The 14674-nt window shown below is 43.2% G+C and overlaps 1 protein-coding gene across 1 annotated transcript in view; it reads right to left on the bottom strand.

Moving 5' to 3' along the window:
* The window catches only part of LOC141089562 (uncharacterized), a 34323-nt gene that overhangs the window by 4747 nt on the left and 14902 nt on the right, over positions 1-14674 (bottom strand). The window contains exon 3 of the mRNA XM_073576054.1: positions 1476-1526. Coding sequence (XP_073432155.1) covers positions 1476-1526 — 51 coding nt within the window. The remainder of the gene's footprint in view (positions 1-1475; positions 1527-14674) is intronic.

Consider the following 14674-nt stretch of genomic DNA (forward strand, 5'->3'; position numbering starts at 1 on the left):
AAACTGCCAAAAAACAAGTGATCAAGTACTGACCAGCGCTCGGTGGCAGAGGGTGTTGGGGGGGGGGGGGGGGGGAGATTAGGAAAAAGCAGCGGACAGGAATGGGCCTGGAACTTTTTTTTTCTTCTTTCAGCAACAGCAGCAGTGATATCACAGGCTTCAAAAAGTATGTGGCACCACAAGGCCCAGTAGATGTAACACTGACTGCTCTTAAAAGTCTCCAAGCTGGAACGATCACTTGAGTTAAGACCAAGTCTCTGCTCATTGGTGCAATCGAACGGCATAGTCCGATTGCTCCAATCAGCACTGGGGCTGATGACACTGCAGTCTCCTAGCACCTGCCTATGATCAGTGCTGTTATAGCACCGATCAGAGCTGGGCTTCAATGTTTCAGGCAATTTCATTGCCTGAAACACTGGAATTATCTGTATTATGCAAGGTTTTTTTTTATCCTGTGTTATATTTAAATTAGGCCATTTGTGCCATATGCTTTTTACTGCTCTTACATAACATATTATTCCAATAGTTTATTTTAAGATCTATTAATTAAAATGTACTTTGTTTGTGGGACAACCCCCTTAAGTTTTTCTTTTCCCATAGGAAAAGTTAATCATTATATTTGATAATAAGGAAAAACTTCCTCAATTGTAGACATTTTTTTTTAATTAAATATCAAGGTTGGCCCATGACTCTGTCCAAGCTTTTAATTCTGGGTTTCTGTGTATTTGAGTTTGAAATCCCAGCTCTTACTGCACACAGGTAATAAGCTGTATACATATTACTTTTGCGAGCCTAGACATATCCATATGTCCTGGTTGGAAAAGGTTTCCGATCTTGGACGCAAGGATACGTCCTGGCGAAAATGCGGCACCATGACTGGAGGCACGGTGATCGCATTAAATTGCCTGCATTTCTGACAGCGGTTCTGAAAGGCCTATCTGTCCTTTAACAAGCCTTGGCACACGACTAAGGATAAAAGCCAAATCAGAATCTCAATTTACAGATACTGTTTCGGGGTGCTGGTTTGGCTGGGTAAGAGGCGTCTGACCGGGATCCAAGGCTTTCTCCTTGTTGAGAAAGACATTGTTTCGCTTTTATCCTAAGTCATATGGCTCATTAAAGGGTCATTATTGACTTTTAGGATTGCTACTTCCAAGAGGTGAACCTTGAGTTCTACTCCTCTTCCTCTCTGAAGAGTTCATTTGCATATTTAATTTCCCAGAGGACCATTTCAGGCTTGGTATGTCACTCTCCACAAGAAGAAATGTTACCCCTTGGATCCAGAGAGAGAAGACATGACATTGAATAAGCACAAATGTTGAAAAAGTAAGAAGGAAAAAAAAGATTAAATCGATAGTTTGACAAATGTGGGTAGCAGGGGACGGAACACAGAACTGGTGGAGGATGGAGGACAGTGAGTAGAGAGTGATATATATGTGGGATAAATAGTGATGTTTGGCTGGAACATATACTACCTGTATGGTCACATGAGGAGCGGGTGTTATAGGTTGTGAAGTTTCGGCGATCTATGGAGGGAAAGATACCATTAGATAAACACATAGTGATGACATATCATAGTGAACGAAAGTACTAAACAGTATTAGAAATGATAATAAAGAATGCATGTATCAGAGTAGCAGCATGAATAGAATATAGGTCAGTAAAACATCATAACACAAACACATTGAGGATATTAAGGAAACATTATAAAGTCTAGAGGAGAAAAAAAAAAGGAGGTATGTAGAGCCTCACCATGTCTTGTCATTGCTTCAGTCAAAAGGTATTGCAATCCATACTCCTGACAAACAGTATACAATTAGGCAACAGAAAAAATTATCGGTAATGAAATTAATAAAACTTCCTTTTATTTCATCTGTTAAAAAGAAGGATATCCATGGTTAAAATGAAGAGCGACTCAGAATGAATGAAACACAAGGAAGTTTTATTCATTTCAGTAGTGATCCTTATTTCTTTTTTGCCTAAAGAAACATTAAACGTATGCATATCCAATTGAAGCGATGCAGAAACCATGGTTAACCATTAATTATAGAAGACTTCATACTCGCGGTAGAGGCCATATGTCTCCATGGTTTGTAAGGCATGTACCTAGAAAGCCAGTGCGTGGGTGTGAAAGAAACTCACCTTTGGTAATGTTGGAGCACTGATTGTAATTGAGGTATCGGTGGTATATAGAGTGCATTGGACTAGCTTTGGTTGTTGTGACCCAATGTCACTAATTGGTCCTTCAAGTTACGGGGCAGTTGTGGCATATGAGAGGAGGATTTTGAAAGTGTGGTATAGCTGGGTAGGACTTAGATAGTAGAGAGCAGTGTCATCTGATTATCCCATAAATCTTGTTCATAAAAGGATAGCATTTGCTCAGGCCCGGACTGCTAATCTGCCCTTCCAGTGTGGCACTGCTTAGGGGGCCACCAGACAGTTTTTCTACCTGCCAGACCCTTTAGTTTTTCAGGCACCTGGTGGTGCAGCATCACTGGGTAAGGGTCACAAGCACATAGTATTCAGTTAAAAAAACAAAAAAAGAAAATGGACATCGGAGCAGTAGTAAAATATTGTTAAGTTTTATTGATATATCCAAAAAAGTAAGATAAAAATTAAACCATAATTGTAAACAGGGATTAGGCAACACCCAGTACCACACTGAGTGAGGCTGGTAAAAAGTGAAGATCTGTTATTTTATCTTCCATATGGTTTATTTGCACTGTTTATAGGGCATTAGAGACTACTAATTTTTAACCCTAGTAATACTTTGTCTAGTACCATATGTACTCACTTTGAGAATATTGGCACCATCTTTGCACTTTATATTATACAGCTACCCCAGCATCTCAAACCTCGTTTGGCTGCTTTACTACACGCGGTCGCTCTCCCTCATATCCGGCGCATAACTACCTATGGTATTTAAAGCACACTGCCACCAATGATTAGACATGGCACCACAGAAGGCGTAGGACACGCATGCGTACTACTGCTTTTCAATACGCGCGCAATCTGTACTCGATCTCCGATATTCACGGCAAAGAATGCGTACAACAAGCCAAGGAGGGGTGGAGTGAGGGAACAGAGGCAATGCCCATTGGACGGGACAAGGTTTTTAATGGTAAATTGGAACGGTTACTATTGGGTGCCCTGGATGAGAGCATCATTAGTAAACATGAAAAGGAATATATCGTTGTGAAAAAAACGGTCATTTCAACCTTTTATTTAACACCAAAAATTCATAAGGACATGATATGTCCACCTGGGAGACCCATTGTGGCAGGAATCGGTGGCCTTGGAGAGAGAGCCTGCATGTATTTGGATTTTTTTCTGCAGCCGTTGGTGTTCACATTACCATCGTTTTTGAGAGACTCTCTTGAACTAATTCATAAACTAGAGACCATGCAGATACCTGAAAAGGCTCTGCTGGTCGTGATTGATGTAGAGTCGCTATATACAAATATAGCACACAAACATGGTTTGGCGGCAGTACAATATTTTTTGAACCAACAGCAAAATTGTGATGTAAGACATAATTTGTTTCTTCTTGGTTTACTAAATTTTGTTCTGGCACACAGTTATTTTATTTTTGAAACACTTATTTTTGATCTCACTTTTTTTCGTCAAATATCTGGTACAGCGATGGGGGCACGTTGTGCTCCGTCTTTCGACAATCTCTTTTTGGGGTGGTGGGAGGCGGAGCATGTGTACCCATGTCTGGATTTTCAGAATTTTGTTTTTGCATGGTTTCGATTTATAGATGATGTTTTTTTCATTTGCACTGGAACAGAGGGATGTAAGGAATTTATTCTAAATCTCAATAAGAATGTTTTTAATATCCATTTGTCCCATTCTATTTCCCCCTCTGTTGTAGAATTTTTGGATTTAAGGCTCTCTCTTGAAGGGGACCACCTTTGCACAGAATTTTTTCGGAAGACAGCAACCAATGGACTATTGGATTACCGCAGTTTTCACCCAGATCATTTAAAACGGGTGTTGCCGTATGGACAGTTTGCCAGACTGCGTCGAAACTGTACTAAAGTACAAGAATTTCAAAATCAAAGTAGAGAATTGACCAAACGGTTGAGAAATAGAGGATATCCTAAATCAGTGATTTGTAAGGCATTTCAAAAAACGATGTCGACAACACGTGAGGAGCTACTTAAACCTAGTTCATGCAATACAGATATGGGGATTAGATTTATTACCACATTCCACAACCAGTGGGACAGAGTACGAGACCTTTTTCAAAAACATTGGCAAATTTTAAAAACTGACGAAAGAATCTCAGAGTTCTTGCCAGAACGGCCAATGCTTACGGCACAAAGAGCGCCTAATTTAGGCGACTCTTTGATGAATAGTCACTTTGTACGACCAACAGTGAAGACTCAGGGGGGATTTCGGCTACGGCAATCATATCCCTGTGGGGAATGCAGTATTTGTACCTTCATGAATCGGACTGATTTGTTTACTAAATGTGATGGTCAACGTGTGACTGGACACACCACCTCCAGCAGGGCGAATTTCTATCACACACGTGACCCTGGATACACCGTCTCCAGTAGGGCGAACTTAAATAATGTAACGTTCAGCCGGATACATCGCCTCCAGCAGGCGAATTTAAATATTACACATATAACTGGATACACCACCTCCAGCAGGGCAAATTTAAATAATAAAGGGAAACACCAGGGAAACTGATACAATGGAGGGCTGTTGTGAGTTCATTTTTCCCTTCACCATTGAGGTCTGATGAACTCCCACCTCTGGTGAAGGAAGGTAGTGAGGCTGATTACCAAACACCTGGGCAGCTAGATGATGACTGGGTGGCTGGAATTGAGGACTGGATATAAGGCAGCCGACGCCCTTTTGCCTTGCTGGTGATCCTGCTGGATTCTTGGAGACCAGTCTGATTCCTGCGTCTCAAAGCTAAGTTTTTCTGCTCTGCTTTGTACACTTCAGTTTTGTTTTTGTTTGCCTTGTTTTTTGGGAGTTCTGCCATCCCCGGCCGGGGGTGAGCTGAATTCCATTTTTGTCTCTGATCTGTTGATCTTTTGCTCTGTCTTCAGAATATACCTGAGTGCTGATATAGTCTTTTGAAGCCTAGCGACTTCAGGGCCTGTTTTTCCTATCAGTCGGTTGGCACATTTTGGATAGGGTTTTTGCGGATGGCAGACAGCACTTTCCTATCCTGTCCTATTTAGTTAGCTTGGGCCCCATCATTTGCTCAACCTATCTTTCTATCTGTGTTAGTGTTTTCATCTTGCTTCACCGTCATTATATGTTGGGGGCTGCCTATTGCTTTGGGGTCTGCTCTGGGGCAGTTTAGTTTTTCCCCTGTCTTTAGGCTATGTAGTTCTCCGGCTGTGATCGAGGGGTCTAGGGCACCGTAGGAACCCCCCACGGCTACTGCTAGTTGTTATGGATAGGTTCAGGGGTCTGCAATCCGATAGCTACCAACCTCTCTGGTTTTTCTGGACTTAGCTGGTATTTTGTTTTTTTCCTCCTTCGGTGACTCATCATAACAGAATCACCAGCCATACCGCAGATCCTAGGGTACTCAATATCAGGAGAGAATTGTAAAAAAAAAAAAAAAAAGTGTGTCAGAATTTTTTTTTGGGCATATTTTTTCCTCTATATCTGAGGCCGTAGGGAGAATTCCCTGTATGTCAAGGGATCGAAATGCCTTTTTGGGGTACAGAGGATTTCATTTTTTGGGATTTGTTTTGTCTCCATCAACTATTGAAATGGACCCGGCCAAGGTACAGGCCATTTATGATTGGGTTCAGGCCACTTCTTTGAAGGCCCTCCAGAAGTTTTTGGGCTTTGCTAATTTTTAATCGGAAATTTATAGCTAATTTTTCTGGTATTGCCAAGTCATTGACTGATTTGACTAAGAAGGGTGCTGATGTGCTGAATTGGTCTCCGGAGGCTGTTTCTTCCTTTCAGGAGCTGAAGAGAAGATTCACTTCTGCTCCGGTTTTGCGGCAACCTGATGTCTCACTCCCGTTTCAGGTGGAGGTGGACGCTTCTGAGATTGGTGCAGGAGCGGTGTTGTCCCAAAAAGATCCTGTGACATCTAAAATGAATCCTTGTGCTTTCTTTTCCCGAAAGTTCTCCCCATCCGAACGTAACTATGATGTGGGGAATCAGGAACTGTTGGCAATGAAATGGGCATTTGAGGAATGGAGACATTGGTTGGAGGGAGCCAAACACCAAGTCGTGGTCCTTACTGACCACAAGAATTTGATTTACCTGGAGTCGGCCAAGCGCTTGAATCCTAGACAGGCTAGGTGGGCCTTGTTTTTCACACGTTTTGATTTTGTGGTCTCTTTTCTTCCGGGCACTAAGAATGTCAAGGCAGACGCCCTCTCTAGGAGTTTCCTTGCTGATTCCCCTGTTGTGACTAAGCCTGCTACCATCTTAGGCGAGGGGGCAGTTCTTTCTGCCATCTCGCCCGATTTGAGACGTGCTCTGGAAGAGTTTCAGGAGGACAAACCTGAGCGTTGTCCCAGTGGAAAGTTGTATGTTCCTGACCAGTGGAGGAAGAGAGTGATGTCTGAAGTTCATTGCTCTGCATTGGCTGGTCATCCAGGTATTTTTGGTACTAGAGATCTGGTGAGTCGGTCTTTTTGGTGGCCCGCCTTGTCTCATGATGTCAGGAATTTTGTGCAGTCCTGTGGGACTTGCTCCCGGTCTAAACCTTGTTCTCGCTCTAGTGGCTTGTTGATGCCTTTGCCGGTGCCCGGGAGGCCATGGACCCATATTTCAATGGATTTTATCTCTGATATGCCTGTCTCTCAGAGAATGACTGTTATTTGGGTGATTTGTGATAGATTCTCTAAGATGGTCCATCTTGTACCATTCCCTAAGTTGCCATCTTCCTCTGAGTTGGTGCCCTTGTTTTTGCAACAGGTGGTTCGCTTGCACGGGATTCCTGAGAACATTGTATCTGACAGAGGAGTTCAGTTTGTGTCTAGATTTTGGAGGACTTTCTGTTCCAAGCTGGGAATTCAGTTGTCCTTCTCCTCTGCATTTCACCCTCAGACCAATGGGCAGACGGAGAGAACAAACTAGACTTTGGAGTCGTATTTGAGATGTTTTATTTCTGCCAATCAGGATGATTGGGTTTCAGTTTTGTCCTTGGCCGAATTTGCTTTAAATAATAGAGCTAGTTCTGCCACTTTGATGTCACCTTTTTTTTGTAACTTTGGGTTTCACCCTCGATTTTCTTCAGGGCAGGTGGAGCCTTCTGCCTGCCCAGGTGTTGACACTGTGGTGGAGAGAATGCACCAGATCTGGGACCAAGTGGTGGATAAGTTATCTCTCTCCCAGGAAAAGGCCCAGCGGTTTTCCAACCGGCGTAGGACCGTTGGTCCCCAGTTTAAGGTGGGTAATATGGTTTGGTTGTCATCAAAAAATATCGCTATGAAGGTGGCTTCTCCTAAGGCCTGTTTCACACTTCCGTTTTTGTGTCCGCCAAACGGATCCGTTTTTTTGACGGAAACGGATGCTAACGGATCCGTTTTTTTTTAAAACCCGGATCCGTTTTTTTGACGGATCCGCGGTAACCGCTATGGGACAAAAACGGATCCTGCAAAAAAATTGGCGGATCCGTTTTTTAACGGAAACCAACGGATTTTGACGGATTTGAAAAAACGGAAGTGTGAAACAGGCCTAAGTTTAAGCCTAGATTTATTGGACCTTACAAGATTTTGGAGATTATTAATCCGGTCTCTTTTCGGTTGGCTCTTCCTGTCACATTTAAAATTCATAATGTGTTTCATAAGTCCTTGTTGAAGAGGTTTGTTGAACCAGTAGTTCCTGTGGTGGCACCTCCTGACCCTATATTGGTTGAAGGTAACATGGAATATGAGGTAGAGAAGATACTGGATTCCCGTCTGGGTAGACGGAGACTCCAGTATTTGGTTAAGTGGAAGGGTTATGGTCAGGAGGATAATTCCTGGGTCTCTGCCTCTGATATTCATGCCGAAAGATTGGTGCGTGCCTTTCATCGGGCTCACCCGGATCGCCCTGGTGGCATGGATGAGGGTTCGGTGACCCCTCCTCAAGGGGGAGGTACTGTTGTGAGTTCATTTTTCCCTTCACCATTGAGGTCTGATGAACTCCCTCCTCTAGTGAAGGAAGGTAGTGAGGCTGATTATCAAACACCTGGGCAGCTAGATGATGACTGGGTGGCTGGAATTGAGGACTGGATATAAGGCTGCCGACGCCCTTCTTCCTGGCTGGTGATTTTCCTGCTGGATTCTTGGAGACCAGTCTGATTCCTGCATCTCAAAGCTAAGTTTTTCTGCTCTGCTTTGTACTCTTCAGTTTTGTTTTTGTTTTGCCTTGTTTTTTGGGAGTTCTGCCATCCCCGTCCGGGGGTGAGCTGAATTCCATTTTTGTCTCTGATCTGTTGATCTTTTGCTCTGTCTTCAGAATATACCTGAGTGCTGATATAGTCTTTTGAAGCCTAGCGACTTCAGGGCCTGTTTTTCCTATCAGTCGGTTGGCTCATTTTGATAGGCTTTTTGCGGATGGCAGACAGCAGCTTTCCTATCCTGTCCTATGTAGTTAGCTTGGGCCCCATCATTTGCTCAACCTATCTTTCTATCTGTGTTAGTGTTTTCATCTTGCTTCACTGTCATTATATGTTGGGGGCTGCCTATTGCTTTGGGGTCTGCTCTGGGGCAGTTTAGTTTTTCCCCTTTCTGTCTTTAGGCTATGTAGTTCTCCGGCTGTGATCGAGGGGTCTAGGGCACCGTAGGAACCCCCCACGGCTACTGCTAGTTGTTATGGATAGGTTCAGGGGTCTGCAATCCGATAGCTGACAACCTCTCTCTTTTTTTCTGGACTTAGCTAGTATTTTGTTTTATTCCTCCTTCGGTGGCTCATCATAACAGAGGGCCCTGCGATAGGGAACGGGGATGTGGAGACCTCTTGCACTCCCCTGAGTCAGTCTCTACACTCCTAACAGTCCCTATACAGGCTCCGCACCTGTCGCCGAGCTGGAACATAAGAACCCTAGCTCGCCCTGCACCTAGCCCTTTCTAATGAAATGGACGGTGCAGAAACTAATCCCACCACTGCACTGAAACACACAAAAGGAAAGTTACAAAACAGGGGTAACACCACTTAGCTTTGCTCTGTTGCTATTGCTCCCAGCAACAGAGTCCACCACCAGAATGCAGCTTTCCTCCAGAACCGCTGCTACTTCACCAAGCTTTGTCAGAGCTGCAAGGAACTCTCTCTAGCTCCTCCCACACCAGGACTCTGACTGAGCTGCCAGGAACTCTCTCTAGATCCTTCCTCCACCAAGGATGGTTGGAAATGACCACTATCATCAACAGTGAGTGAGAGCACGACACACCTTAATAGTTAAGCCAGAGGAATCACACCTGTTAGTGATTCCCGTGTAATAACGCTAACCACCACCGGGGGCAAACTAGAACAAGAGACACCACTGTGCGATGACCCTAGTGGGCACCGGGAGCAAAGCCAAAACTTAAGCACACAGCGTAAGAAAAAAAAAAAGGTTACATGTGCTTTTATCTGTCATCATCCAACCTGGATCATGACACTAATCCACAAGATGGTCAGCTCTATAAGCTGCATGACTACATTAATTGTAAGACACAGAATGTGGTTTATGCTTTGATTTGTTCTTGTCCTATGGTTTACATAGGTCAAACCTCACAAGAGCTATGGAAGCGTATACAAACACATACGTCGAACATTAATCTAGCTAGGGCAGATCTGGCAAAGGGGAAGACCTTAACTTCCGTGGCACAGCATTTTCTGGATTGTCATAATGGCAAGACTCATGGGTTACATGTAGTTGGCCTACAAAAAGTTAAAACTAATATTAGGAAAACGGATCGATTGGGAGAACTTCTAAGGTAGGAATCTAGATGGATTTTTAAACTTAATTCAGTTAGACCGAATGGCATGAATGAAGAGCTATGTTTCACTGGGTTCCTCATGAGTTAAAAGGCCTGAGGTTGAATTTTGGAGGGTTCCGATAACTGAGGAGCATGTATATTTATATGCATGCACATGCTCTCATGTATATATTTATATATGTGTCAAGGGGGCTGGGTACAGCATTTGCTACAGTGCATAGGTTGATGCAAAAAAGTGGCTATTTATTCGCTGGTTGTCTAGATCTAGGCAACAGGCTATTGGATATATTTTATATGGAAACACTGGATCATTCCTTGATAGAATTAAGTCTATCTTAATGGATGGGGCTCTTTTGCCAGAGTTAAAATATAGTACTGGTTATACAGATACTCATAATAAATGGGCATCCTAGTCTAGGTGGTTCTTTCACTATAGATATGGATTAGTATACAAATATGGATAGATGGGAATATCCCTGATATATAGTCAGTGTAAAACTCATGACGTCTCCATATACATAATAAGATTATGAGGATACTGTTATAATGATGTTTTGCAGGGATACACTGCCATCATCCATATTTTGTCAAAAGATCTTTATCCATAATTTATAGAAGTGCCACATATGTGTATGCTAGCAGGTTGTCACTATTAGTATAATTTTCTATAATTTCCTATGGTGACAATGTATAACCATGGCTATATCCACATGAAATGGCCTTAAATATGGCTGGTGCTGTGTAGCCGCTCTGATATAGCTTGTTGTTCTAGGTATATATGCCATTATTCCTTTGGGAGTGATTGGCTAAACATTAGCACTGTAATTGCAGCTTGGAGAGTGTGCAGAGCCTCTGGACAGGAAAGGGTGGATCGTCATTGATGTTGCTATTTATAGCTCTCCTGTGGAGCAGCCTTTGCTGCCACAGTTAGATATGATGCACAGCATAGATATGATGCATGGCACACAGCGCATGGGCAGTAGGTAACTTACTTTATGAAGACTATGTCCTTATAGTGGAATGCATCAGTGCTATTTTGAGACCTGCTGAATTGCATCTAGCACATGCGCAGACAAAAACCTGGAGTTTCGGTTTCACAGACTGGAAGTGCTTGGGGGAGGTGCCGCACACAGGTGTCGGCGTGTCCCAAAGCACTTGCAAATGCATTTGCAACATATATAAGGGGGCTTGACTGACTTAGGGTGGTTTCACATTAGCGTTTAAGGCCACAGCGTTTGCCTGCGCACGGCCACCGCTAAGCCCAGCACCTGCCGCGCCTCCGCTGGGAGCTCCACCTACGGGCGCATGATGCTGCATGCATCCTCTGTCCCCTATCTTTAGCACTGGGGATGCAGGCCGTGCGCAGGTATGCGTTTGGCGGCGCATGCGTCCTTTTGACGGTGCGCGATCGCACCAAATTGCAACAGGTTGCGTTTGGCGCTGGTCCGCACACCAGTCAAAAGGACGCATGCGCCGCCAAACGCATACCTGCGCACGGCCTGCGTCCCCAGTGCTAAAGATAGGGGATGCAGGAGGCATGCAGTGTCATGCCCCCGTAGGCGGAGCTACCGAAGGAGGCGTGGCGGGGCTTAGCCGCGGCCGTGCGCAGGCCGACGCTGCGGCCTGAAACGCTAATGTGAAACCACCTTTAGAGACTACTTCCCTGACGAAGCTGTTGTGGGGACAGCGACACGCGTCGGACCGGACAGACCTGATGGTGTAACCTGCAGGGCTGTGGAGTCGGAGTCGTTGCTCATTTTGGTGGAGTCGGAATAAAATGGACCGATTCAGACTCCTAAAATATATAATAAATTGGGTACAGTAGTTCAATGCAGAATGTGCTGAATATTTTTTCATAGGAATTTGGGAAAGTTATGAAATGTCCTATAAATGACTGTTCTATTCCTGTTCTAAGGCTACATTCACACACAGCGTTTTTCCTGCGTTTTTTGAGGATACGTTTTTCAGTTGCAAAAGCAGAGCGGCTTTTTAAAAAACCGCATCACCAGAAAGGTTTTAGTTCTCATAGATAATGTTTTCAATAGCAAAAGCAGATTAGAAATCTGCTCTATCTATATATCCATTTATCCATATGTCTATCCATATCATATCTGTACCAAAAAGAATGAAAGCCGGATAACACACAGACTATCACTCCTTTTTTTTTAGCAACAGTCAGGTACACTTCATAGCTGCCCAAAAGGACGCCCAGGACAGGCATTGCTCTGCCAAGAGTGTGCAAAGCAGTAATCAAAGCAAAAGGTGGCTACTTTGAAGAATCTAGAATATAAGACATATTTTCAGTTGTTTCACACTTTAATTATATAATTCCACATGTGTTAATTCATTGTTTTGATACCTTCAGAATGAATCTACAATTTTCATAGTCATGAAAATAAAGAAAACTCTTTGAATGAGAAGGTGTGTCCAAACTTTGGTCTGTACCGTATACATGTGCATGTATACAGTGTATTACATATTTACAATTTATTGCAGTTTTTTGTGTTCTAAAGTTTTATTCAAATAAATAGATATTATGTTCTATCTAAATATCTTGATTACTGTATCATAGAAATGATTAAATGTCTGATGTTCACATTGTACTACAATACATTTTTCACTTAAATATAAGCAACATATGTGGGAGTTGGAGTAGGTGTAAGGGAAATTGAGCAGTCAGAGTCGCAGGTTTGGCTTACCGACTCCACAGCCCTGGTAACCTGGGCAATTATGTGACTGCAGTGTGATCTGTGTGTGCCACTTATTCACAGCTGCACCTTTATCAAATATTGCCCTTTTGGTATACCTTGTCAGGCTTGAATTGTCCATGTTCTTTGTGATTTTATGGTGTTTTTAAATATATTTTCTGTCTGTCAGGCATTGGTGTTAAATAAAGCCTTTTTATACACATACTAGCTGAAGAGCCCGGCGCTGCCCGGGCATAGTAACTAACTGTGGTTAGTTACAGCAAATTATAATTATCCTCCATCATATAGTCCCATGCCCATATACCCATCATACATATCCACGATCCCATAGGCCCATGCCCACATACCCAACATACATATCCTCCATCCCATAGTCGAGTGCCCATATATCCATCACACATCCTCCGTCCCATAGTCCCATGCCCATATACCCATCACACATCCTCCATCCCATAGTCCCGTGTCCATATACCCATCACACATCCTCCATCCCATAGTCCCATGCCCATATACCCATCATACATATTCGCCATCCCATAGTCGAATGACCATATACCCATCACACATCCTTCATCTCATAGTCCCATGCCCATATACCCATCATACATATCCTCCATCCCATAGTCCCGTGCCCATATACCCATCATACATATCCTCCATCCCATAGTCCCGTGCCCATATACCCATCACACATCCTCCATCCCATAGTCCCGTGTCCATATACCCGTCATACATATCCTCCATCCCATAGTCCCGTGCCCATATACCCGTCATACATATCCTCCATCCCATAGTCCCGTGTCCATATACCCGTCATACATATCCTCCATCCCATAGTCCAGTGCCCATATACCCATCATACATATCCTCCATCCCATAGTCCAGTGCCCATATACCCATCACACATCCTCAATCCCATAGTCAACCATTATGACATCATAGTGAGCGGCGGGGCTTGCAACCTATGACGACATCATCGTCGCCATGGCAACCATTATGACATCATGAGGGGCGGGGCTTGATAACACACTTTTCCCCCCATTATGTAGATAGGGGCAAAATTGTTTGGTGAATTGGAACGCGCGGGGTTAAAATTTCACCTCACAACATAGCTTAGGACGCTCTCGGGGTCCAGACGTGTGACTGTGCCAAATGTTGTGGCTGTAGCTGCGACGGTGCGGATGCCAATCCCGGACACACACACACACACACACACACACACACACACACACACACACACACACACACACTTGAGCTTTATATATTAGATTTGACTTGTGTGTGCACTGTTTTCTGCGCCTCTGTTTCTACGCTCCCAATTTACATTGGACGGGACCGAACACATTACCATACAGCGCGGGACAAATTAACCCCTTAACGACCAAGCCATTTTGTAGGTTAAAGACCAGGCCTTAATTTTGAAATCGGACCACTGTCATTTTATGTGCTTATAACTCTGGAACGCTTCAACGGATCCCGCTGATTCTGAGACTGTTTTTTCATGACATATTGTACTTCATGTCAGTGGTAAAGTTTCTTCGATATGACTTGTGTTTATGAAAAAAACGAAAATCTGGCAAAAATTGTAAAAAATTTACAATTTTCAAACTTTTAATTTTTATGCCCTTCAAGCAGAGAAATATATCACACAAAATAGTTAATAAATAACATTTCCAACATGTCTACTTTACATCAGCACAATTTTGGAAACAAATTTTTTTTTCGTTAGGAAGTTATAAGGGTTAAAATTTGACCAGCAATTTCTCATTTTGCCAACAAAATTTACAAAACCATTTTTTTAGGGACCACATCACATTTGAAGTCACTTTAAGGTGCCTATATGCCAGAAAATATCCCAAAGTGACACCATTCTAAAAACAGCACCCCTCAAGGTACTCAAAACCACATTCTTGAAGTTTATTAACCCTTCAGGTGCTTTACAAGAAATAAAGCAATGTGGAAGGAAAAAATGAACATTTAACTTTTTTTCACAAATTTTTTACTTTGGACACAATTTATTTTATTTTCTCAAGGGTATCAAGAGAAAATGAACCACAAAAT

Source organism: Dendrobates tinctorius, unplaced genomic scaffold (genome assembly GCF_039654945.1).
Source record: "Dendrobates tinctorius isolate UK_male_01 unplaced genomic scaffold, ASM3965494v1 ptg000046l, whole genome shotgun sequence".
Lineage (NCBI taxonomy): Eukaryota > Metazoa > Chordata > Amphibia > Anura > Dendrobatidae > Dendrobates > Dendrobates tinctorius.